Source organism: Canis lupus, chromosome 35 (genome assembly GCF_011100685.1).
Source record: "Canis lupus familiaris isolate Mischka breed German Shepherd chromosome 35, alternate assembly UU_Cfam_GSD_1.0, whole genome shotgun sequence".
In the NCBI taxonomy this organism is placed as follows: domain Eukaryota; kingdom Metazoa; phylum Chordata; class Mammalia; order Carnivora; family Canidae; genus Canis; species Canis lupus.
Genome location: NC_049256.1, coordinates 4352493 through 4380480, shown reverse-complemented (window position 1 = coordinate 4380480; position 27988 = coordinate 4352493). Strand labels below are relative to the sequence as shown.

Here is a 27988-nt window from a genome sequence, read left to right as displayed (position 1 = left end):
AGAATGAGCTGCTGATATATGCAACAACTTACAAGATTTTCATGAATATTACGTTGAGTGAAAGAAGCCAGACACAGAACAGCACAGACTATGGTTTCATTAATAGGAAGTTCAAGAAAAGATAAGCGCAGGAACATTATAGTGTTAGAAACGAGAAGGATGGGTGCACCTGGGCGGCTTAGTCGGTTAAGCATCCGATTCTGGATTTCTGCTCTGGTCATGATCTCAGGATTGTGAGATCAAGCACTACATCCAGCTCCACTTGGGATTCTCTCTCCCTCTCCCTCTGCCCCGTCACATCTAAAATAAAAAACTAAATCTTAAAAAAAAAAGAAAATACTTGCATTTAATTTATTTTTAATTTAAATTCAATTAATTAGCATATAATGTGTTATTGGTTTCAGAGGTAGAGGTCAGCGACTCACCGGTCCTATATGACACCCAGTTCTCATTATCATCTGCCCCCCCTTAATGTCCATCATCCAGGTATCCCCTCCCCACACCCCCTATCCCTTCCAGCAACGTTCTGTGTGTTTTCTATGATTAAGAGTCTCTATGGTTTTTCTCCCTTTCTGATTTCATCTTGTTTTATTTTTTCCTGTCTTCCCCTATGATCCTCTGTTTTGTTTCTTAAATTCCATAGATGAGTGAGATGACATGATAATTGTGTTTCTCTGATTGACTTTAAAAAAAGGTATTAGAAGGATGGTTGTCTCTGGGGTAGTTGACTGAAAGGAGGCATAATGGAAATGTTCTATATTTTGATTGCGATGCTGATTAATTGGGTATACACATTTCTCAAAACCCACAGAACTATATAGTATTTTAATTTTTAAAAGGTTTTATTTATTTATTTGACAGAGAGAGAGAGAGAGAGAGAGAGAGCGCACAAGCAGGGAGAGCAGCAAGCAGAGGGAGATGGAGAAGCAGGCAGGGGGCAGGATGCGGAGCTCCATCCCAGGACCCTGAGATCAGACGCTTAACAGACTGAACCACTCAGGTGCCCCCCATAGAACTGTATAGTGTTTTAGATCTGTGCATTTCACTATAAGCAAATTTTATCTTGATTAAAAAAAATTAATGTGAGGGGCTTCCATTTTCAATAATGGCAGCTAGGAAATTCAGATCAACATCCCTGCTGAAAACAACTAAACATGCTGAGTAAAATATTAAAAATTTTTTTTAAAGGTATCAAAGGCCTGATAAAATAGTAAGGCAAAACTTCAAGGAGAATTGATATCCAGAGACAAGAGGGACCTGAATACAAAATTTCTCTTGCCCTGAGGGCTTTGGGCAATTCTTCCAAGTGTAGGCTTGGATCTTCGTGACTTCATGGGGTGAGGATGACCGTAGTCAAGCTTGAGGTCTCCCCACGCTGAGGGGTCTACTACATCTTCCTCCATTAAGTTGGTACCCCGCAAAGGGCAATACTCTGATGGTGAGAGTGAACCAGAAGTAAATCCAACCCCACTACTCCTGTGAGACCGTGGGGAAGGTTCCTTGGCGCTGAGCAAGACAGGGGAGACAATAATGTTACAAGTGACTATCTCTGCTGTGCCTGTGGGCTCAGCCGCGTGTGATTTTCCATCTGGCCTTGCAGTTTCTTGAGTTGAGCCTCAAACTGAAAACTTATTAGGTCCTGAATTTCTGAGAAGTGCTCCCAGGGCTTGGCAGAGGGACAGGGAGACCTTCTCTAGAGAAAGAAACATATTTTGGATAACCTATGAGTCAAAGAAGATGTCAGAATGGAAATAAGAACATATTTTGACCTTAATGACACACAAATATTTCACTTCAAAACCTGAGAGATGTGCCCACATAGAGCTAAGTTTGTAGTCTTAAATGCATATAACAGAAGTACACCTGAAAGGACTTTTTTTTTTTTTTTAAGAAAATGTGTGGGCTAACGTTACTCAAGAATCACAGACAGAAAAATCTTAAAACTAATATATTAACAAATCTCATTTAGTAATACATGAAAAGATAATAAGGAATAACCAAGTTGAGTTATTCCAGAAATGCAAGGTTGATTTTACACTAGAAGGTCCAATAATGTAATCAGTCATATTAATGGATTAAAGGAGAAAACCATGCAATCATCTCAAAAGACACACAAAAATAAAAGCACTCAATAAAATTTAACCTCCATTCATGATTTAAAAACTCTTAGAAAATTAGGAGTCAAAGGGAATTTTCTTAATATGATAATGAGAATCCATGAAAATTTTAGAGCAAATATTAATCTTAATGGTGAAATGGTAAAATGTTTCCTTTTGAAATCAGGAACAGGAGCAGGATGTCTGTGAGCATCGTGTCACAGCTATGTTGATGGTTCATGCACAGCACTGATGTTACATGGTTTTTGAGTGAGATTGACCTTCTCCCTGTTTCCAGTCCCTAAAGTCCTTTATTTTTTTTCCTCTGACTTTATTCACTACTGTCGAGCACAGTATTTAGATTATTAAAAAATTATTTAAAAATAATTAAAATTAATTAATTAATAGTAATAAGATGCACTAGAAAACTACATAGCAATAAGAAAAATGATAGTAAACTTAAAAATTGAGCAAAGAAATATGTGCTTAATAAAAGGCAAAGACAAAATGGTATATGAAAATGTTCTTGATCCTTCCATAGACAGAATAATGCAATATAAATTAAAAAATGATATATTATTGTACATCCGCTAGATCAGCAAAAAATAAAATATTGTTAAAGATATGGAGCAATGGGAACATTCTTACAGTGCTGGCAGGAGTCTATGTTGGTGTATATGTTGAAAATATACATCTTGCATATACAATAATATCCATACAAGTCCAAACTGAAAATAGCCAGAATGTTCGTCAATAGTAAGGTGCCTGCATAAATTTTATTATATTTATAGAATGAAATACTGCACAACAATGAAAAATGACAAAGACAGCTATCCTCAGTAATATGATGAATCAAAGACAACTTTAACTGAAAGAAAGATACAAAATAAAGCAAATGGTATAAGTACATTTACACACAAATCTAAAACTGGCAAAACAAAACTGTATATTTGGTGTGTACATATAAATGGAAAAACTACGAATAAAAGAAATTATTATAAAAATTCAAATTAGTAGTTAATTCAATGGGGAGGACAAAGGAATGGGATTTGGGGGCACTAGCAATATTTTAGTGGCTTTATGAGTGTTTACTATTATTTCTTAGCTGTACATACACTTGTATGTCCTTTCCAAATGTGTATATTCCAATGAAAGAAAAATATATTTTAAGTTAACATGACTTCATTTTTCAGCCATAGGCTAGTGAGGCCCTAGCATACAAGAACAGCAAGTGACCTTGCACCATGGTTAAGAAAATTGAGATACTTTTTCCTCCTTAGCTTTTAAGCTTTAAGTTTTTCAAACCATATCTTTTATTTTTTTATGAGATTTAGTAATACTAGCAATAATATTACCAATGATAACCAAAAAGACTAATATTTATCAAGTCCCTCTGATGCATCAGCCATTTTTATTTCATTCTTATATCTAAATGACCCTGTAAGTAAATGTTATCTTCGTTTAACAGATGAAAAAAGCCTGGGCTCAGGAAAATGGAGCAACTTCCCTGACATCACGTAGCAAATAAATCTCAAACACAAGCCTAAGCTGTTTCCAAAGCCTGTGTTTTACCCACTAGGGTTGTCTCCTTATTATGGCACTTATTATTTTAATGGATTTTTTTTCAGATTATGAAGAAAATATGTGTCTTAGAAAAGTTGGTAATTCTTGAAAAGCACAAACCATAATCCCCATCCCTACTCTAGAGTTAACCATTGTTAATATTTGATATAGTCACCCTATCCATTCTCCTGTGTATCTATGTGTATTACCATTCATCTATATATTTATACAGTATCTTTTTAAAGTCAAAATTGGAATCTTATTGCATATACTGTTTCCTCCTAACTGTCTCATTCATCTTTTCTTGTGTTGTTAAACATTCTTCTACATGGGACTTCATAGAAGCCGAATATTCTTTCTTAGGGAAGTACCATAACTATTCAACCAGCTTATACTTAGGTTCTCTTTCAGGGTTTTAAATATAATAAATAATGTCATCATGGATGACTTCAAAGATAATATTTTGTGTACAACTCTATTTCAGGGGTGGGGGTCGGAGGCAAAAATTCTTAAGAATGTACTTGTGGGTCAAAGGGTGTGACTGAATTGCCTTCCAGAAAGATTAGAACAATTTATATTTATATTTTCAAAACAGTTTATATACTTATATTCCAACCAGAAGTATATGAGAGTGCCCATCCCCCTCTGCCCACCCAGGCTTCATTTACACTGAGAATGTTTCTATATAATGCCACTTTATCATTTTGCCAGCTGCTGTGGTCCTTTTACACCAAAAAAAAAAAAAAATTCAAATGAAAAATTCAATGATTTTGAGCATATAGCATAAAACCTAAGAACCTATTATGAACCATTATATAACAGCCAAATTTATTTTCTAGCTTAAAATACAACTTTTACCTTTAATAGGAAATAACACATCCCTAAAAGTAGGTGAAGTTTTCACCCAACTCGCCATCAGCCACTAATACCCTCTCTACTGCCGTATTTTTCCCTATGGAAAATTTCTCTCCTGAACCTTACCCTCTTGGAAAGAGCAGGCCAACATTTGGTCAGAAGAGCATGACTTGGGCTTTGCACTTCTGTAATTTCATGCCTTGTTACTGTCATAAGCTTCTTCTAGCTCCTGAAATTCACTTCTAATTTGGAAGGTAGAAAAGCATTCCCAAGAATGTAAACACAACTATACCCTTCCTCCAATTCCAAAAACTAAGAAAATGATGATTCATGCTGCAGAATGGAATTTTTAGAAATTGGGCATGAACACTTTTAGACTTTCCTCCATTGTTTAGAACAGGTAGTCACATAGAAGCATGAATTTTACCTTGTAGCAAGCATTCTACTGTGTGTGTGTGTTTTTTTTTTAATTTTACCATTAAATAATGGGAGGGAGATATGTATCTGGAAAGGGGGAAGAGGAAGAAAGAATCCTATGGTGGTGGGTTGGAATTAGAAATATGCAAATATGAACTCCTGATTTTTAAAAAATTGTATTTCCTAGCTCTGTCCATGAAGGAACTAGAAGCCGTGACACCCCAGTAACAAAGAACCCTCTATGGCCCTTGTCTTAATTTCTAAATACTATTCTTCTTTGAAAGGAACCAGGGCTCCTTTCAGAAATGGCAGATTCTAGAAATAGAGCTGGAAAGGTACAATGTGTGTTTTGAACATCTTGTTATGCCAGAAGGTAGGAAGTACTCAAAAAATAATGGTGGCATGTCAAAAGTACACAGGTGGGTGCTCAGAAGTGCTCCTATGGACCAAATCTGGAGCAATTTGAATATCAACATGAATAATATAGGGAATGTATATTCATTTAAAAAAATTCACTAGTTCATGATGATACTAAAAAGCAAAGGGGACCAGGATGGGGATGGAGAGCTCTTCTCTTAGAGATAAATACCAATTAGTAAACATAGAAGAAATGATAGAATTAGAACATCACCTTTCAAGAATTGCTGTGATCAGAGTTGATTCGGGCAAAAACAGATACTAAAATCATAGATTGTTGGGGAACGGGGTATCCATAAATTCTCAAAGATGCTTATTCATTCCAAGGAGAAAAGGGGTAGCATTACATTGGAGAAAGGTGGCAGATGCCACTTAGATCACCAAATTCACGACTGATCACACGTGACATGCTACAAGCTACATGTACCGCCTACATGTACCGCCTCTTGGGTTGTTCTGAAAGACAAACATCACTTCCATGGTTTTCATGCCCAAGTTTGCCCAGTTCCACACATGAAGAAACAAAGAGGCAATTCAAGTTGAGAGATATTTTGTGAAGAAATAGATCTGGAGTCTCTAACAATATTAATGTCATGAAGGGTTAAAAAAAAAAAAGACTGGGTGATTGTTCCCTGAATATATAAAAGAATATTAAAAAAGACACGCCAAGACGTGCTGTGTGATTTGTGATGGCATCCTGTTATGTGAGAAAGTGTCTTTATTTCCAGGAGACGTAAGCTAATGTATTTAGGGATAAAGTTTCATGAGGTCTGTAACTTACTGTCAGAGAACAGAGATAGTAAACACAGAAAACGCTAGCAGTTGGTGAATCTGCATAAAGGGTATATGGATATTCATTGTTCTATTTGTGTACATTTTCTATGGGTTTTAAGTTTTAAGAAAAAGTCAGAGGAGGGGCACCTGGGTGGCTCAGGCAACTGAGAGTGGGACTCTTGGTTTCGGCTCAGGTAAGGATCCCAGGGTCTTGAGATCAAGCCCCATGCGGGCTCTGCACTCAGCTGGGAGTCTGCTTGGGATTCTCTCTCTCTTCCTCTGCTCCTTCCCCCTTCCCTGACTCACATGCACAGGCTCTCTCTAAAATAAGTTTAAAAATTAAAAAAAAAAGAAGTCAGAGGAAAGGAAAACTATTTAACAAAAATTATATGAAAGTCACATGAGCTTTGGAAATTTATTCACAAATAGTATTTACGTAGCATTACGTAGCATGTTTCTATTGAATATTCCCTGGATTGTTTAATCCACTGATTAAACTCAGTGACATGCATTTACAGTTTACAAGAAAGTAAAAAAGGGTAGAGCTAGATGAACAAGTTGTGAAATCATTACAGACATAATGAACTAAGACATTATTTAATATTTCTGAAGGAGATTGACTTTTAAATGGTCCCATCTACGTTTTTGTCTAGTTTTTTTTTAAGCTCCCCTGTTTTTTTATTTTCATTTTTTTTATTACACAGAATTTAGCTACTTACTCATTATCACTTGGAAATATTAAGGGCAGAATGTAAATACGTCTGGATGTTCTGTAGCATTATTATTTTCCTTGCTCTAAGAATCCAATCTCTGAGTAGAAAGTGAGATAGATTTCAGTTTTAACTTGCCATTAATTTTTCTGTTAATAACAAAATCATGCATTACATGGTGTTCATACTAGAAGAGTGAGAGTCTTGACTTTTCGCCACTCACTGTTCCTTACTCCTTTTCGTTGGCCCCAGGTGACCCAACAGGTCTGGGTATAATTTATATCTCTTTGGATCCCAGTCTTGGTCACCTGGAAAAACTGGCCGTAAATGTTCAGTAGTGCTTTGTTCTTTTGTTTTCTTTTAACAAGTTTACTTTTTGTTTGTCATATTATTAGGTTTTCTTTTTTTCTTAATTACCTTATTGAAGTATAATTTACACATGAAATTCACCCACTCTAAGTATATATAATCCAACAGTGTTTTAGGAAACATAATGAGTCACACAATTACCACCACAGAACAGTTTTTTAATTTCTATCACCCAATACAATTTTTTAAAATTTCAAAAATTTCAAAAATTTTATTTTTATTTTAAAAATTTTAACTTTAAATTCAATTAGCCAACATACAGTGCATCATTGGTTTCAGATGTAGTGTTCAGTAATTTATCAGTTGCGTATAACACCCAGGGCTCACCACGTCACTTGCCCTGCTTAATGCTCATCACCCAATTACCACATCCTCCTACCCCCCCAATAAGATTTTATTTATAGTTACTCCTGTTTCTGCTTTCAGCCCCAGGCAACCACTAATCTATTTTTTGTGTCTATAGATTTGCCTTTTCTGGACATTTCAAACAAATGGAACTATATGGTATGTGATCTTTATTTCTGGCTTTTTTCGCTTAGCACAATGTTTTCATTTATCCAAATTGCACCAGGGACCAGTATTCCATTCCTTGTTATTATTGAGTAGTATTCCATTTGAATGGATATATCACATTATCTCTTTCTTTTTACCTAACAGAGATGGATATTTTGGTTGTTGCCAATTTTTGGCTACTGTGAATAATGTTGCTATGTACATCCATGCACAAAGCTCTGAGAGTTCATGTTTTCATTTCTCTTGGGTAGATACCTAGAAAAGAAATGTTAGATCGCATGGGAAGTAATTTTTTAGGAAACTGTCAAACTGTTTTCCAAAACATCTCTACCATTTTACATTCCCACCAACATGTATGGTGAGGGTTCCAGTCACTCCACATTCTTCCCATCAGTAACTCTAGTCTTTTAATTGTAGTTCTTCTAGTGGGCATAAAAGGCAATTTAATAGTGATTTTATTTCATTTTTAAAATATTTTCTTTATTTATTTGACAGAGAGAGCACAAGCAGGGGGAGTGGCAGAGGGAGAGGGAGAAGCTTTTCTCCCCATTGAGCAGGGAGCCCGATGTAGGACTAGATCCCAGGACTCTGGGATCACAGCCTGAGCCCAAGGCAGATGCTTAACCAACTAGGCCACCCAGGTGTCCCTTCATTGTGATTGTAATTTGCATCTCCCAACATCTATCTACACATAAAAGTGGATGTTGAACATTTTTTGTTGTGTTCTGTAACCATTTATTTATATACCTTCTTTCATGAGATGTCTTTCAAATCTGTTGTCCATTTTAAAAATTGGATTATTATCATATTGGGGATTTGTAAGAGTTGATTGTATATTCAGGATACAAATTCTTTTACCAAATGTGTGATTTCACAGTATTTTCCCTAGGTCTGTAGTTTGTCTTTTCATTTTCCTACACTGTCTTTTGAGGAGCAGATTTTGAATTTCAGTGAAGTGCAATTTATCAGTTTTTGCTTTTATGACTCATTCTCAGTGGTGGATTTTGAAAGGAAGAAAATTCAATAGTTATATGGATAACAGGGATGTCTTTCATTTGCATTTTGGTTTTTTGAAGATTGTTCCACTTTTATGTGTAAATGTTCAAGAGGCCATGTTGTTCTGGAAACATTCAGAATCCTATGTACAAATAGAAATTATAAGCACTATCCAGCCTGATTTGAATGCCAATCAGCACACAGTCATTGGCAAAGCATGGTTTACATGGCTTTTTTTTTTTTTTTTGACAGTACAGTCTCTTGCTAGTTAATAAAAATGTCCCTTGAAAGAATTACAGTTCCCATGGCTCCATGGAATGTGTTTTTTCTGAGGTTGGTATTTTTTATTAGGGTTTATAGTTCCAAAATATGAGGGATATCCAGGAAAAGTGTCACTGAGTCTGTTCATAGCCTCACTGTGAACTTCTCCAAGCATATGAGCATCTTTAAGACATTCCAATTATTTTATGGGTGTGGACTTAGGATGTTGAGGCGAGGCAGATAGATCATAATAGGCATGCATATGTTACCTGTTTTTTGTTTTGTTTTGTTTTGTTTTTTGATGATCAAATACTATACCAGGCTGCTTGTCCTCTGTGCTATCAGAAGTTGGAAATAGTGTGACATAGCAGAACTGGACACTGATTCTAATTTTAGAAAACAAGCAGCATGGATTGTTTGAATCAATTTTTCTTTCTTATGATAGACACAATTAAAAAGCTTCTCTCTAGTAATTAATCAACAAATATCTATCAAATACATATTGCACATGGAACTATCTATATGCGATGACTTCCAAATTTATATCTCCAATCTGGACTTCTTCCCCAAAGTCTAGATTTCCATTTCACAATCTATTCAACTTGGATGTCCAATAGGCCTGCCAAAAACTGAGCTTCTGATTTTTCCCCACAAAAATTATCTCCCCCCACCCCCATATCCTTCTCCATCTTAGTTAATGTCAACTCTGTCCTTCAAATGCTCAGGAAAAAACTGGAAAGTCATCCTTGTCTACCATCATCCTTTCACACCCCAGATCCAATCCATCACAAATTCTGGTGGCTCTAAATGGAATATGAAATGCTAGATGAGATTCTGACACAGAAAAGGGGAAAACTGACAAACTCTGAATGAAGCATGGAGTTTAGCATCAGCATTGGTTCATTAATGGTGATAGATGTTGGATGTTAACAATAGGGGAAACTGGGTACAGGGCATAAGGAAACTGCCTGTGCTCTTTTCACCTTTCCTGTAGATCTCAAACTATTCTAAAATAAAACAATTTATTAAGGAAAAAAAGAAAAAAGCAAAGGAGCAGATCTTGCTGCTTCCTAGTTCATTGGCACCTGTGGCTGGTTTCCACCCCCCTGAGGGGATGGAAGATCTGATCCTGTTGTTTGGATGGTCTGGATGGAAGTTATGGTCAAATCAGCAGAAGGCTATGCATGTTGTTTTCTTTGGGCAGGAGATTGGTCATTTCATCAGTTTATCACTTTTTTTTCACAATTTAATTACTCCAAGCAAAATTGATGACCTCAAATCAGTTCACTCTTTTTATAACAATTTTGTTAAATAATTTATCTTTAACAAATACCTAATTTTGTGTAGTTACTCTTCCTAAAGAGCCAAGCTCTCTAATCCTAGAAAAACACCTATAAATTTTCCTTTTTAAAGATTTTGCCATAATTCTTTATATGCTACTCAAAATGGAAATGTATTTTTATATTATATGGAACACATCGATCTGAATTAAGAATAAAAACTGTTTTTATTTTGGAAAAACAAAATAAATCTAGAGGCTGGTGTTGGTGGGGGGAGGACAGGCATCAGCTAAGGAGCCAAAGAGGTGAAATTTCCAGGTCTCGAAGAATCAGGCGATTGTTACTAGCTCAGGCAGTTGAGGTTTGATGCCACTCCTGTTAGGAGTCACGGATACACTCTTGTTAGGATCGTGTAGGTGGGTTATTTGCACTGGATTCTCCTTTCTTGACTTGTGACAGGCAACCAGGGGAAAACCACGGTGTTGTTTGTAAGGAGAGTTTATGAAAATTCATTCCTGTTTTTTGGAACTCCGCGGACGCTTGAGCCTTCGACCTTTCCTAGAGCTAGAAACTGTTGGAGATATTGCAGATAATTTTAAAGACTGAGAAAATGAAACCTTGCTGAGTGTTTTCCAAAGATCTGTCATATTCTAGATGTGTGTGTCCTAAGTGTCACATGGACAAACAAAGGTGGCTGTGGGATTCCCACACCCAGAATCCTCTTGGCTGGGAGTGACACTTAAATCATCACGAGTCTAAAAGGGGCAGGAGAACAGGGCATCTGACCGCCAAAGGCAAATGCTGCTCGGTAATTCTGAGAGCATTACCACACTGATGAGAAGAAAAGGTGAAGGTGATATTTCATCCACTGTTCCCAGTACATCCTCTCCTTACCTGACCTCTGAAATGGAGCCATTGGCCTTGAAAAGCCTGGCGTCTAAAATTAATATTCTTCTCCATCTGACTAAGAAGGCAACAGCTGAGCAACATGAGATCAAGGATGATATTAGTTTAAACAGGGGCTCAAAGTGGCATTTGAGAGAGAGGATACTTCCTTTCGGAGTGGACACTTGTCTTTTCAGAAGAATTATACCGGCGGAGAGTAAAGACCTTTCCCAGAGAATTGTGTGGTCATTTTGAACTCTGCAAAACTTCCCTTATCTGCTGGAAATTACACTCTGCACTTGAAGTGGTCCAAACCCTAGGATGTCCTCCTATACGTGGTAATTATTTAAAAAAATCATTGTGACCTCTCACATCTCCTGTTTCTGTGCTGCCTTAAATAACAGGTTGTACCAAACTCCAGGTAGAGTTTAACAGTTGTGACTTCTTTGCAAAGTTATCATACCTTGGACCTGTTTTCTTTTTAATGTGTTAATTCTTACGTGGCTTCCTGCTCCAGCGTGAGTACCATCTGCAATTACGAGTTATCTACAAGTCATAGTTGGCTTTGGAAATAGCCTGCACCCGTCTCTTTATTTTAATAACGATTTGTTTTCAGGGCGCTTTGAAGAGATGCCAGTATTGATCTGTAAGGTATTGTAGAGAACTCTGGTTGGTACTACGTGCATTTCAGCGTGTTTGACGTAAGGTCTTTGTAAGGCTAAGAAGGATTTTGCAGAGCACTGGATTCTTAATAATTTGGAACCCAAGGTATATATGAGTTTTGCTATGTGAGTTGAGAGAATGAAAACTGAAGTTTTGTGGAGAGAATCGCAGATGGTTTTAAATTTGGGAAAAAGCTGAAAGCAATTTTCAGAAAACCTCCAGCAGGGGGCCTCTGCAATCAGCTGTGGGAACCCTCGGCAGACTCCAATCCGTGTCTCTCCCCCAAGCCTCCACACCATCAGGTGTGTGGACACGGACTTAGGCGGCGATCTCTAGGATGGGAGCAGTATTATGCGTATTACTTAATCTGTCATGAAATTATTTCAAGGAAAGCACCACAATTTGAACTCCCTGACACCTGGCAGGTAATGACAATGCAAAGAAAGCTATCTGGGCATCTTAAATGTGCGAGGGGGCAGTAAGGAAATTTCTTTTTAAAAATAAACACCGAACATTTCTGGTGTAGGCAGAGAAGGGCTCTGGAAATGGGCCATCTGGTGCAGATCACGCCCCAGAGGAGGACAAAATTCCCCAGGGGGAAGCACGAGAGACCCCCTCATACAGGCACAAGCCCTTCCCACCGGGGATGGGAGGAGCAAAATCTGCAATCCCAATTAACCCCAATCAAATTTTGTTTTCTATATTTAAATTGGCCACTTGATCTAAATCTTACCTTATGCAACGAGGGCGACAGTCACCCAGTGAAACTGGAGGTGGACTTTTACTGTTTGCTTCTGTAGGAAAAGGTGGGGGAAATAATCCTTTTTTTCTTTCAAAGTTCCGGCATTTGAAACTTGATCTTAACAATAGCATTTCTCTTCCTAATTTTGGGTCTTCTCTCCAGGTCCAAATTCTCACTGGTCATTTTCTTCAAAAGTCAAGTATGTGAATGAGAGATGAGAACTTTGTTTCCTTTTTTTTTTTTTTTTTTTTTTTTTTTTACAGTCAAGAGGAAGGCACGCTCAAAGCTCATGATTGCGTCTTAATTTACAAATCAGAGACGGAGGGAGATGAAAACCACACTCCAGACAGTAACTTAATCGGACTTACCACCAGGATGTTAAAAGTGAAGAGGCTGGAAGAAATGAACACATGTTACAACAGTAACAAACTGGAGAAAATGGCCTTTTTCCACTGCATGGAAAAGGTTGAGAAAGTGAAATGTTTTCTGGAAGAAAATTCTAGCGAACAGGATTCAAGATCCGGAAAGAATGAGGTAACTATGGGCTAATTTAGTCTTGTGAAAAGTACCAGTTCTACTTTATCTATTCTTACATGAATCAGTGAATGTAGCCACTTAGCGGACTCGTCAAAGTCTATTTTTGTCACTTGTGTGAAGAATTAAGGAACGTGTCTTACAGATAAGACATTTTTCATTGTGTTTCACTGAGGATTACATGTTGTAGACTATACAAGTGAGTTTGGTAAGAAATTGAGAGGCCTTTGAATATGCATCTCTACCAGCAGCCTTCTCCTCACTGTGGTTAGCAGCTTAGGCGTTACGAGAGGGAACTTCCAGAGACACACATTTCTTGAGAAGGATCATTCAAAAGGATGGATTTGGGTGTAAAACTCAGAGAAGCACTATCGGGGGTACAGTCGCTCTGCAGAAGAAGCTTCTAATTTCCTCAAGACTTGGAGCTCCTCATAGTGTAGGTGACATAGCTGTTGACGGTGACAGTCAGATAGGGGATCCCTTATGCCTGGATCCTCATCCGTGCACCACGAGGCCCTGAGCCTGATTCTGGCTCCTTGATCTTTGGCAAGTTACTAGGCTCAGTCAAGAGGCGTCCTCATCAGAATAATGGGACGATGGCCGTTGGGGAAGTTAGGCGTGATAATGTATATAAAGGACTTAGCACAGATCTGTCACCATGGTAAGCGTTCGAGAAATGTCATCCAGCAATGGTCTCCCCTCCTCTCTTGACTTTGTCACTTCCCACTCTTGGGTCCAGAGTCGGCCCAGGGTTGGCCCTGCAGCCCTTATGCCAGCACATGCGACTGTTTCAAATGTCTGTCACCTTTCTCTAGACAGTGCTCTTCAAGGTCAACGCCTTGAATCCCTCGTCCTTGGATCTCAGTTGCTGTCCTGGTAGCTGGTGCAGAGGGGTTCCCCCAAAGGTCTGTGGAACGGACAGAGCTGTACAAGTGAATTCTGCATCCTGGCTGCAGGCGAGCAATGAGTATTTTAAAAGATCAGAGCCGTGAGTCTTCTCAGGCGGGATGGGGAAACATCTCTCTTTGTCCGACCACAGCTTGGAGAGGAAGGGCATTTCTAACGGTGCCAGGCTGATGCCCCTGGGCCGCTGAGTATCCAGAGCTGAAGAGTCTCTGCAGCATCCGGGAGTATGGAGTGATAGAACATGCCAGAGAGAAGAGGGAGTTGGGATGAAACTTAGGTTTTTTGGGACCTCTACTTTCCCTCTGAGTTGATGTCTTGTCCAGGATACACCAGAAAGAAATTTCCACAGGCCAAACGGAAGTCACGTATGAAGGACTTCCTTCCTAGGGCTGTTATAATGCAAATGAATTAACAGAAGGATTCCTTTTTCTGTTCATTAATTTCTGTAGGACAGAGAAGACAACTATGGATAACTTTGAAATAACCAGCTCCTGGTAATAGTTTATACGGATTTGATGATTTTTCCAGTACTCTTTTTCTCTGGCTTCTGTGAGACAGTTTTTAAAAATTTACTTATTCATTCATTTAATATTTTATAAAGATTGTATTTGTTTATCTATGAGGGACCCAGAGAGAGAGGCAGAGACCCAGGCAGAGGGAGAAGCAGGCTCCCTGCGGGGAGCCCGATGCGGGACTCGATCCCAGGACCCCGGGGTCACACCCTGAGTCGAAGGCAGCCGCTCAACCACTGAGCCCCCCAGGGGCCCCTGTGATAAACTTTTCAGAAGTAGGAATTGTCTTTGAAGAATGAGGTGGTGCTAAGCTGGAGCAGAAACATTTTAGGAAGAAGCGTTTTTGTGATAAACTGCTCCAGAATATTAGAAATCAAATGATTCGGAAATTAAATATCTTAGATACTTTTGAGGACAAGAATGTTGCTCCTCAGAAAGCCGGAGAGAACATCCTTCGGGCGTAGTCTGAGGTCCTGCAGGTCACGTGGGTCTCCTGGCCTCGCTCCTGTGGTCGCTGATGCGTGGAAGATGGAAGGGAGTGACTGGTAGCTCCATGTGTCCCATTCAGCTTCTTCTTGGGAAATGGCCAAAGGCCCAGAAGTGTCAGCAATAAATTTCCCTGTCTCTGTCGCTTGCCCTCTGGAGGACGGATGGGACCCAAAGGGGAGACACGGAGCTGTTCTTTCTGTGGCTGCCAGGTGCTGGAGGGCCCAGCTGGCCGGGTCAGTGGGTGCCGGGGTAGGCCGCAGGCCTTGGCGGGGGAGAAGGGCATCCCGGCAGCGCGGGTGGCGGCGGGCACGCTCACAGAGCTACACGGTCGGGACGTGTCTCCGTCTTCTGCTGGGGCCACAGGGAGTCTGGACAATATTAGTCCTTTGTCTCCAGGGAACATATAAAAAAATACTGGCTGTGATGTGCCCTAAGAGGAGAAAACGTATTCTCCTTTCTCCTCCTTTTATCCCTTCTCTCTTTGAGAAGATTGGCATCGCTGATCACTCTAGAAAACTTCACTGTGGTGCCTGGGAAATAGTTTACTCTGCATATCAGATACTCTAGTGAGGTGGAAGCTTCGTTTTGAAGCTTTGAAGAGTAATTTATTTCTAGAAGAGTCTTTACCCCCTTGTCCAGGCTGGTAAAGCTCAGACTCTTTTTCTTTTCGCGCTCTTAACTGGGTTTTCCTCTGTCACTCGTTTTTCTTCCGTTAGGTTAATTTTAGCTATCTTCTTTCTTTTCCTCTATTTTTTGTTGAATTTGTTAAATGCCGCGCATTCCACTTTTCTCCTCTGTTTTGTTCACCTCATTTTTCTACTTCCCTTTTTATTCTGTTTCCTAATGACTTTTCTCATTTTATTATAGTCTAAAGGGTGTTCAAATCCCCTAAATCGTGTAGAGTTCTAAAGCTTTTTAGCAGATATGCCATAATAAAACGGCCTAAACCCACATATTATGGTGTTGAAATAGACTAAAACACAAGAAAATTAATCTGCTACATACAAGTGATGAGCTTACCAAGTACTCATAAACGATCAATGACTCTCATAACTATAATTAGTATCATTTTTATATAGTCAAATACAGGTTTTCCTCTTTCTTTTCTTTTTTTTAAGATTTTATTTATTTATTCACGACACACACACAGAGAGAGAGAGAGAGAGAGAGAGAGAGAGAGAGAGAGGCAGAGACACAGACAGAGGGAGAAGCAGGCTCCATGCAGGGAGCTTGATGCGGGACTCGATCCCGGGTCTCCAGGATCATGCCCTGGGCTGAAGGCGGCACTAAACCGCTGAGCCACCTGGGCTGCCCTTCTTCTTTCTTTTTTAAAAATATTTAATTTATTTATTCCTGAGAGACACACGGAGAGAGGCAGAGACACAGGCAGAGGGAGAAGCAGGCTCCCCAATGTGGGACTTGATCCCGGGACCCCAGGGTCATGACCTGAGCCGAAGGCAGATGCTCGATCACTGAGCCACCTGAGCGTCCCCCAGGTTTTCTTCTTTAGTTAGTTCTCCATTACCTGTATAAATAGCCCCCTGCCACACTTCTCTTAGATACAATTTACTGTTTAATACACACACACACACACACACACACACACTTTATTTGTTTAATAAAAGACAGAAGGGCCAGACAAGTGAAGTTCTACTCTCCCATTTGGTTGTCCCCCCCCCCCCCCCCGCTTTGCCCTCCTTCACTGATTATACACATACCTACTTTTTAATACCCAACCTCCTTGTCCTTTGGCTTCCCCCCACCTCCCTATAGGACCCTGGTACCTAACCCCCACCTGAAAGGCATGGTCCCAACCAGGAGGTAAGGCGGTGCTGTCGGGGGAGAAATAAGGGCGGCCCCGACAGAGGCAGAATGTTGAAATGCCTGCTACCCATGCTCCAAAGACCAAACAAAACAAAATATTTATCGGCAGGATGTGAATAGGATAGAGTGGGTTGGAGCAAAGCGCGGCTCTCCCTGTTTTGATGGCAGTTGGCGAGCCTAACGGCAGATGGCATTTCCTGACTGACCGCCGTGACATCGTACATCAGTGGTGCTCCCAATGAGTTGCTTAGAGATCAAAATAACGTGGCGAGGGGGGCGGTTCTGCGATGTTTAAAGTTGCATTTCGCACCCCCGTCTCTGCTCCTCACCCGTAGGGCAGGAAAGAGCTCCCTGGCAGCGGCCCCCCTCCGGGCAGATGCCCCTTTCTGTGGTGCTAATCGTCCTTGAACCGGGGACAAGCGCATCTGAGTTGGTGTCAGTTGTCACCAGCGAGTGTCCCTCTGGCCCTACACCTGTTTGGGATCTGTCACACAGGCCCTCGGAGTTTTCCTTTAAAGAGGCCGAGGATCTGTTGATCGTGGAGCTGGAAGCCCGCATCGCAGGGGCCTGCAGGGGCCTGTGCCGCTCCTCGGCCGGAGCGAGTCGGGCATGTGCCAGGCCCTGTGCTGGGTGGGGGGGCGAGGGGCATGTCAGCCCAGCCTCTTGCCCAGCTGCTCCTGGAGATCGCACTGGCTGGAGTGTGTCATGAGCACGTGCCCGGCCCTGTGCTAGGTGGGGGGGGGGGGGGAGTGGGCAAGGGGCACGTCAGCCCAGCCTCTTGCACAGCCGCTCCTGGAGATCACGCTGGCTAGAACGTGTCAAGCCTGTGCCAGGCCCTGTGCTAGGTCGGGGGGCGAGGGGCACGTCAGCCCAGCCTCTTCCACAGCTGAGATTGCACTTGGCGCTCAGAAGAAAAGGCACCTGGCCCGCAGGTAGCGTGTGCCTCGCCTCGCCTCCCGTCCTGCGGCATGTGTGCCAGTGCGGGATGGCCCGGAGGTCGCAGTCAGGCCGCTGCCCCGGAGGACACGCTGGTAGTGACCTCGCTGTTAACTAGGACATCCTCTAGCTGCGCTAGTCCCCCTTGCACGCTCGGTTTCCAGCAGGGAGCGGTGCCTGCCAAGGGGAGGGGGGCGCGGCCCTCTTAACGGTGCCCAAGACTCCCCGCCGAGGAGCGGGTGGCCCGAGGGACATGTGGCACATCTCAACATTCCAAACACCTGCCCCATCCTCGGGGAACCCAAAGCAGCCCCTCCTGGTGCATGCGGAAGGCGGCCGTCCACTTCTGTCCTGGGGGCTGAACAACGTCAGCCTCCTTCCAACCCCTTCCTGCGTATACGACCTAATTATGAAGATGAAATGACACAAAAGCAAAACTTCCACGCCTCCCCCCCCCCCCCCCCATCACATCTATGGCAAAAGCAGAATCCGAGGAGGGGCCGCCTCCCCTGGGGAGCCCTCCGGCCTGTGCGCCCCTCCCCTGGAGCCCTTGCCGGCTCAGCCTTTCACGTGATGCCGCAGCTATTCCAGGAATGGAATTTGGTGGGGACGATAGTACAATTCCAAAAGAAGAGAAATAATGCAGATTCTCGGGATTTTAGCCCTTCCCAAGAGAGGGTGTTCATGTCTGGGTGAACAGCTCTCCCCACGGATTTCATTCTTTTCTCAATTAGCATAAAATACGTTATTTTCAAGGCGGTATAAAACCTTCTGGAAGGTACTACAGACACCAGCCTGAATCACATGAAGGGGATTTACAGCCATGTGCTGTGCTTCAGCTTTGTTTTATTACCATCTCCTCCCCTCGAAGGGCTTTTAGGCTTTTCTCCCCCTCCTGGAGCCCCTCTCTTGAAATCTTAACACCACGGATATACCATGTACCTGTGTACATATTACAGGTGTATCTGTGCTTTATATATAAAAAGAATGCACTTTTTTTCACTCCCCCCTAAAGAACTATTTTACCTCCTTGGGGGGTGATATTACCCTTATTGAGAATGCACATTTCTCTAGGGGAGCTGGGCAGCATATCCGTGTCCCCGTAAGCAGATGCCTGCTTTATGTTTACTCAACAAGAAACCACCAGCTCAGCAGCAGCATCCTGGTGGTGCTGGAGGACGGAGAGCTCCAGGCTTTCACAGTGGCCCTGAGCCTTTCCCTGGGACCCTGACTCAGTAAGTTAAGTCCACGTTCACAGGAGTCGCCAGACCTTGGGGTGGTTTATTATCTGATCTATCTTAGTTGAGGACAAGGTAAAAGAGATGGGAGAAAGATGGATAGACAGGAACGGACTTTTTTTTTTTAAAGTAAGATCATAAAACATTCTAATCTCTTTAGGTCTGACCTCATGTCACCATTAGGTTTGTGTTTTCAGGCTTGGTCACTGTTGTCCGAGCATTACTCATTTTTGGCTGCTTAACCGATCTCCTAGGGGAAATGCCACTAGGGCTTTCATCTTCTATATGGAAAAGAATGAGTTATTCACTCAAGCTCTCAGAACGTAGCCCTCTAGTGTTTCCCAGAGACAAGGTCAACAAGATATATGGGCTAATTGGGAGTGTTGTGGGTATGTATTTCAAAAAGTCTTTGCAACTTTTTAACTGTTAAGAAAACGTCTCTTAAGTTAGATTTTGTATCCTATTACTTTTTTCCCCCATTGTTGATGGTTATTTAGAAATGTGGACAATCTATTGTCTTAGAAATTCCTGCAAGTGCAGAAGTTATAGAAAATGGCTTTTATAGGAGCATCAGAGAGTCCTAATTGTCATATTAATGTACTCTGCATCCATAGAACATAAAAATGTTGTGTTTGTAATACAGGCATAGGGATATCCATGGAACATAAAACAACTGAAAGATTTTTCCCAATACATTGGGTATAAATGTATATAAAATGCTTTACTTGCCCATGTAAAGTTCTCGGTGTCCTAGATCAAACACACAGATAAGTCATATTGTTTGTGTCATTTCAGGTCCTCAGGGTAATTAAAGTTTTACAATATGTGTTATAATATGAGAAAAATATCTCATTTTCTCTAGAAGTTAAGGCAATATAGTAAAAAACATAAATACTGCAAATCAAGTCTGTTTTCTTAAGTAGGAAAATGCTTAGCATACTTGATAACGAAACTCACCTACAACATTATAGTAAAAAGCATATTGAGCTATCAGTGTTTCCCAGAGTTGTTCACATACCACCTTCATGGCTTTTGCTGTATCTGCATGCTGCTTTAACCTCTTTAACCTCTATCAATATTTTCACATATCAAGTCATTTAAAAGTTTTTTGCAAAAGCAACAATAGAGTGAAATCATGGTTTTGATGTTATAGATTTTTAATATTTATTATAGATTTTTCAAATACACAGTAATACACACATACATTTTAAAAATGTTTTATTCATTTACAACCTAAAATCACCCCAAATCCCTAACACTGAGGTGATCCCACTTCAGTCTCTAGACACCTAGACTCAGGAAGCTCTTTCAGGCTTTTTGCCTGTGCCACTTGATACTTTCAACTCTATTTCTCATTTTCTGCTCACTGTGTAGTGACAATAACAAAGACTGGGGAAGCTGATGATAAGCAGACAGCAGTGGAGAGAAGAGACATCCAAAGTCTTCCCTCTAGGTAGCAGATACACGGAAAATTGATAGTAGGTAAAGTCTATGCAACTCTTCTTACGTGCCTGGACCCGTGTTCTCCACTTTGTTGCTCTTGAAGTCCCATCAGAAGGCAGAACTGAGACAAAAGCACATGTTTAGACTGTTTGTTTTTGGAACTGACTTCAGCAAGTAGAAGTGGTGGCCTGAGGAGTGTGAAATAGAGAAGGAAAGAGACCCAGCACCTCACATTGCTAAGCTGACTACTATCAGGTAGGATGGCCTCAGAGCTGTCCACCCCTAGGACTGGGGGGCCGATAACACTGATTCACTGGCTCATCCCCACTGGTCAAGAGCTGTCCTATCGGGTGACTGACCCCCTGGCACTTTCAGTTGCATGCAGGTAATCGCTGGTTTCCAAGGGCGTCCCACATGCTTGAACCTCATTTACACCTTTGACCTCAGGAAGAGTGTCCGATTTGCTAGTCCATTGATTATGTAGGAATGATATGTGCTCATTTGGATACACCTGCACACACCTGCAGTATAATCCATGGCTCGTGGCTTCATCCACTCAGGGGTTCTGATAAGCCCAGGTAATTGTGGCATTTCCATAATGAATGGGACCCTAAAGACCTGTGCCCTAGGAAGGAGGCTGTGACTCAAAGATTAGGAACCTAGAAACATAGTTCTTAAGGGGCCTTTGGTGGTCAGCTCATTCCAATCCTTTTTTGAAAGGAGGACTCAAAGTCCAAGAGAGGTAAACTGGACTTGCCCAAGAGTCATTACATGGAGGAACTGATCTTTCCTAAGGTCAGAATTACCCTTCCAGCCCTGTTTTCCATATTGCTCTTTGCATGTTTTGTTTTATTAGTGCCAGCCCTTTTGGGCGAGCAGGTGGGCAGCACTTTGCATGATTGCTGTTAAGGTTCCCTGTTGGCCATTTCCCAGCAGGCACAGCACAGCAGGTATCCCAGGTCGGCTCCGCCCAGAGCAGGGCAGCTTTTCAAGTCTTGCAGGTCTGCCTCAAAGGATGGCTGGCCAACAGCCAGGCCCACTGGCATCTTGCCATGGCACCACCTCTTTCTAGGCAGGAGCATCCTGTCTTCTTAACTTTCCTGCGCCTCAGGCTCTCCCTTTATGAACAATTCCCCCAAGGCTTCAACTCCGGAGCTGGGAATCTGAGCTGCAAGGAGCCCAGTAAGAAGGCTCAGACTGTGACAGAGCAGGTTTAATGCTCCCGTCAGTGGCCAGGTGTCAGAAAATTCTAAAGCAAGGCAACCACTAGGCTGGAATGAAGGGTGTGTGAGCCCAACCTCTGATTTGTCTACTAGACCTTTAGCTTCTAGTGTTGGCATCCCAAATGTAAGCAGTGAAAAAAAAAATGTAGATTTCTTTTTTCTGTTTTACTTTTTATATGGTTTGAGGCGTATCGGAACTAATTGGGGTGAGGGGTAAGTACAGAAATGAATTATAGAGACAAGATTTTAATTCATAACTGTGTTTTTCCTGTGTCCTTGAGAATGACTTTACCTTCTATGCAATATAAATGCTTTTATAATAGCATTTCCCCATATCCAGTCATCCAATTCTTTTTAAAAAAAGATTTATTTATTTATTTATTTATTTATTTATTTATTTATTTATTTATTTATTTATTTATTTATTTTAGAGAGGGAAAGTGCGAGCAGAAGGAGGGGCAAAGGGAAAGGGAGAGAGAGAGACCTTAAGCAATCTCCCCACGGAGTGGGAAGCCCCATGCAGGGCTCCACCTCATGACCCTGAGTCATGACCTGAGCTGAAATCAAGTCGGATGCTGAACCGACGGAGCCCCCCAGGCACCCCCAGCCATACGATTCTACGTTGAGTGTTGCTCTATGGAGTGAGAAGGGATACCCGTGGAGTTTTTAAGCTGCAGAGTTCTGAGGAAGCATAATAATCAACCTCTGCGAGCATTGTTCTATCACTCTAGTCCAGAGCATCTGTCATTCTAGGGTCCCACTTGTAGCTTGGACATCTTTGTCTCTAGCATATATTTGGTCTAGAGGATGGTTTCTGATTCTGAAAGGGGTTTTGAGCTCCCTTGGACACTGGAGGATAAGAGGGGAGGAACTAGCAGGAGCTGAATATTTTATTTGGAGCTTCTAAGTCTTCTAGAAACTGCCGGAGGCCTTTGCACTCATATCCCTTCAGTTCTCCAGAAAGTATCACAAGTGTGGCCTCAGAAAGTGCTCATCACCCATCCCAGCTGAAACCTTAAGGAAGGTCCCAGCAGCCCTGGGTGTTTTCCCAAACTGCTGGAGGAAGAGAAGCAAGGGGATGGAACAGGCAAGGGGAACACTTGATGAACCTACCCTGTTCAGCACTGTCTTTCATTGGAACATCAGCCACTAGGCCAGCAGTTCTTAAAGTGAAATCCTTGGAACCCCCAGAGGAACCCTAAGACTGTTTCAGAGGTCTGCAAGTCCAAAACTATTTTCATAGTAATTCAAATTCTTGGCCTTTCCACTGCATTGACATTTGCACTGATGATAAACAGGCAACGGTGGGCGAAACTGCTAGCACCTCAGCACAAAATAAGGCATTATTGTGTCCTGGTAATCATTGCATTTTTCACCAGCAGACAGTTGAAACTTTTGTTCTGTTTTTTTTTTTTTTTAAGATTTTATTTATTTATTCATGAGAGACACAGAGAGAGAGAGAGAGAGACAGGCAGAGGGAGAAGCAGGCTCCAAGCAGGGAGCCCGACGGGGGACTCGATCCCGGGGCCCCAGGATCACGCCCTGGGCCAAAGGTGGCGCTAAACCACTGGGCCCCCCGCCCCCGGGCTGCCCTGTTCTGTTTTGTTTTTAAAAGAGCCAGTCTTCCTTAAAAAAAAGGTACTTGATGAAGCAGGAATGTAAATGTATTTAATCAGCTTGTATCAAAGTTATTTAGATAGTTGTGCTTACGTTCTATATTAATCTACTCAATAAAGAATTACTGAGTTTCTATTGCAGGAGGACACTGGGACTATCCCGTAGTTGTCGCAGACTACGACCCTGGTTTGGAGGGTAGATACTTGAAACCCAGGGACACAAGCAGTTTCACGCATTGATGTTCACCGATGTGTCAAAAAGAGGCAGAATCAGAAGAAACGTGATTCCTCATTTAAGGGTAAACACAGAATATGCATTTAGGTTGCAAATGGCTCTTTTTCTGTTGAGTCTGAGCTCCCCGTACTAGAGATGTTTTATGTTAGGATCTCCCTTTAGGCCACTTGGCAATCTGTAGTTATTTAGAAATTCAAAAATGCATAATGACCTGTGTTAGGTCCCAATCTTCAAGAATAAGTATGTTGAATTAATATGACAACATAGGTAGGTTTCTACATTCTTAAGGCTGTGTTTGCATTTACCTGTTTAGGATTTAGGCTTTAACTTGGGTCTACTTATTTATTTATTTATTGAACAAGCCTGTGAGTGGCCCTCACTGTGTGCCAGACCCCGTTCTAAGCAATTTCCAAATAAGAACTCATTTAAACCTTGTAGACAGCACCCTGATTGGGTCCACAGATAATAGTGACTGCTTAGTGGGCCCCACGCACTACGTTAAGAACTTTTCATCCAGCATCTCAGTTAATCCTCAATGGTTCAATGACTTTGTATAATTATTACCTCCATTTTATAGATGTGTAAACTGAGGTTTAATGACATCAGGTAGTTGCTCAGTTATAGTCGTATAACTAAAGACCATGATATCTCTTCTGGGGTTAGCTTGCCCAATCACTTGAAAAAGAGAATCGCATTTATTTGAAGAAAATGGAGCTGGATTTTAATTTTTTTTGGATGAGACGGGAAATATTCGAAAGCAAATCATCCTTGATGAGTTTTCTAGGGACAGTCTTTTTTTTTTTTTAAGATTTTATTTATTTATTCATGAGAGACACACAGAGAGAGAGAGGCAGAGACCCAGGCAGAGGGAGAAGCAGGCCCCATGCAGGGAGCCCAGTGCGGAACTCGATCCCGGGACTCCAGGATCACACCCTGGGCTGAAGGCAGGCGCTAAACTGCTGAGCCACCCAGGGGTCCCCTCTAGGGACAGTTTGTATTCTCTCCACATTATCTGAAATATAATTTACATTCGGTGATTGTTTTTGCTTATTTGTTCTATTGCTCTGTGCAAACCCAGCCAGAGTGGTTGGATAAAAAGTCGGGTTTCCTCTGCTCGACACAAGCTGGCTCTTCTCTGGAAGTGCGATGCGACAGTGTCCTCTAGTGGGGAGAGCCTGCAAGCATCACTGCGGCAGTGCGGGGAGGTCACAGATCCTGCTCATTGTAGGAACCGCATCTTGGGGCTGCAGTCCGGCATCTGCACGTGTAGGTCCATGCAACAGCAGAAGCCAGGAGAGAATATCCTGGAGCTAACGATCCTCTGCAACATATAGTAAGGCTGGAAAATGATAAGCTAAAATAACTTCATTGTAATGATACAGCACACTGCACCCAAAATATATGTTAATTGGCTGTTAGGTTATTGATAAGGCTTCTGGTCAACAGTAGGCTATTGGTAACTAAGTTTTGGGGGAGCCAAAAGTCATACGTGGATTTTTGACTGTGTCAGCGGCCCCGACCCCACGTTGTTCAAAGGTCAACTGTATCTGACGTGGAGAAGGATTTAGTAAGATGGGCTTGATAGAACATGAGAGAAGGGAGAGGGTGTTTATTTTATCGGACACATATTATTCAATATGCCACAGAGCCAGGCAATGTGTGGCTCAGCCGAACCTGGCACAGCTACAGCGGGCAAAGATTTACCAACTCTCAAATTATAGCAAGTACCACCAGGGATATGACAAAAGAGGAAGGAGGCGCCACTGGTGTCCTGTCCGGCACCTTCATCTCTTGATATTTCGAATAGCGAATGACTACCCCCAACTTGTCTAGCTGTTGGATGCCACCGGAGAAGCTGTGTTCCCTACCTCTCAATTCTCCGACCCTGTTCCCCGAGAACCATCCCTGGGGCCAAGCTCAGGGGGCCACACACAGTTGACCAACAGGGCTGTGTCTCCCGGTGAAGTTACTGGGGGATGGAGGGAAGAATGGGAAGTCATCAGACATAATCCTTGACTCCGAAAGATAATGACCTCTAATTGAATCCTATTGGTCTATTTCCAATTATTCTACTTTAATCTCTGGGTTTGCATGATCATATCATCCTATGTGGGATGATTAATGCTATTCCCCAACATCAGATTGGAAATTCTCAATGCATGTTACAACATTAAAAGCTCTGAGAGGTCCCCCGTTAACACAGCACAGCCATTTCAACCAGGCCCATGGGAAACATTCAATAAATGAATGAAACATTATCTGAAACATTATTAGCATTCTCATCTATCCTAAGAGCTTTCAAAATTCATCTGGCCACTGAACTCTTCTGTTTCCTGACTCATTCACATCTCAGGGTGCCATAGGATGTACCTTGGGGAATGCTGGTTTAGAGAGGATCCATTATTGACTCTGGTATCAAATAGACCCAGATTCAGATCCTCATGGGACCCCTTACCAGCTGTGTGACCTTAGTCATTTAACCTGAATGTCTGTCCCTGGTTCAGCATCATGGGTCAGAATGCCTACGTTGCAGAATAATTGAGAGGATTACGTTAGCTCATCCATCTGTTAGCAAGTAGCTTGGTGCCTGGCACATCCAATATCTGCTCCCACTTCTTTATGTTCACCATGCCTTCCCTCATTCTTCCTCCTCTTCTCTACCTTTAGAAATCCTTCTTGTCCTTCAAGGTCAGATTTAAATCCCACCATAGTTGATTCTAATCTGACATCCCACCTCCTCCCCGCCCCCACCAAGCTTGCCTTGACTACATCATCCTTTACACCATTTAAATAACAGGTGTGTGGCAATTTTCGTGTCCTTTCTGGTAATAATTGTCTTATAGGTTGGGCCTTTGCTCCTAAAAAACTTGGGCTCCTTCCCAATGGGATTATTCCCTAGATTTCTTCATTTCCATCTTAGCAACTGGGTTATGCATGTCCATTTCCATTTGTGCTCTAGTTATCACCAACACATTTTAGGAACAATTTCATATTTTAAGCCTTAGATGCGAAGATAATTATTAATATACGTATGTCAAACACTTAAATGAAGTAGTGAGTAGAATTCCACATAGAAGAATATTTGGAATGATATTGGTGTTTGACATTTTCCCCGAAATTTCCAAGAGGTTGTGCTTGAATGAGACTTTAATCATTTCGAGGCTGGCAGAGTCAATTTTGAGAGATCAGTGTGATCTGATATACTCCAGCATTCTTCATTTACTCCCAGATCAGAGTGTCTGCAAAAAGAGAATACCAAGTTCTGGGTGCTCTCTGCCTCCTTCTGAAGAACAACGCAGTCTGCTTCCTCCTTCTTTCAAGTCAAAATCTGTCCATCCACTTGTACTCTGAAATGGCTCTAATAAAATTGAGTGAAAGTTGTTTATGATTATATGCAAGGGACATTGCATAGATTCTGAAGCCCTTTTTGGAGTTAATTATCCAATAAAAAGTAAGCCAATCTGAACACAGTTTTTATTTATTTTTTGTTGCTTTTATATAGCGTAATCCTTAATGGTTGCTGTTTACGTGCGATGAAGATGGTCATTTGCCAAAAACCAGAATCTTATTGTTCAAAGCATCTGTGACTTGTCAGCATCTCCTGGGAACTTGTTAGAGATACAGACTCTTAGGTCCCACCCAGACCTACTAAAAAGGAATGCATTTAATAAGGTCCCTGGATGATTCACATGCATATTGACGTCTGAGATGCACTAGAATATTCGTCACCTCCCACAATTGAAAAGTGAAGGGTTAATTGGTTTATTGCAAAAAATTGCTGAAAGGAAAATAAACATTTATTATTGCCCTTATGAGTATATGCTTACCTAAGTAATATATATGTGTTTTACACGCATACACATGCATGTGTATTCAGGACATATACGTGTATGTGTGTATCCTCCAAGGGGTCTCTCCGGCTGCTTCTTGGGAACCAGGCAATATCCTTTCTTGAACATTTTATGAGAATATTTTCCTTGATAAAATAAATATGTCTAATAATAGTTCTTTCCATTAGATTCCCAGGCAGACAAAATATGAAGCTTGCATTCTGGCCAGTGAGATTAGCTGGGTGAGAGAGCATGTGAAGTGCCAGGAATGGCTTGCTTTCTCTGCGAAGGTCACTCTGGTCCTCTCAGAGACGGGCGTGGACATCAAGTTCCTTGCCCATCCGGGAGGTTGTCGCCCTCTGATGGGACTCTGCGTCATGGAAATCCCTTGGTCTGTTCTCGTCGGCAAAGCAACAGGCGGTTTAATTGAAAGCCACATATGTGCTGAGTAAAGGACTCCTCTGTGAGAGTCTATCTGGCAACGGGTTACTTCTGCAGGTGCTTTCGAGCACGTAGACGCGAGTCCTTGTGGTGTGGAGCAGCCGGACCCAGTGTGTTGCACCGTCGCTGGTTTTAGGATGGCTTTCGGTTCAGAAGCTCTCAGGGTCACGTGGCAAGATCATTGGTGTCTGGAGTTAGTGGGTCCATCTGGCCTTTGCCA

General features: G+C 41.8%; 1 protein-coding gene across 4 annotated transcripts in view; it reads left to right on the top strand.

Annotated features, from left to right (window-relative positions):
• LOC488190 (myosin light chain kinase family member 4) overlaps positions 1-27988 on the top strand; it is a 109257-nt gene that overhangs the window by 13594 nt on the left and 67675 nt on the right. Inside the window, exons 1-2 of one of the 4 annotated variants that reach the window (XM_038584014.1) lie at positions 11069-11474; positions 12805-13075. In XM_038584014.1, the coding sequence (XP_038439942.1) occupies positions 11458-11474; positions 12805-13075 (288 nt within the window). In that variant the 5' untranslated portion in view covers positions 11069-11457. Of the gene's footprint in view, positions 1-11068; positions 11475-12514; positions 12606-12804; positions 13076-15094; positions 15216-27988 lie in introns of those variants that run through there. The other 3 variants (XM_038584015.1, XM_038584017.1, XM_038584016.1) reach the window with 3 other exon arrangements.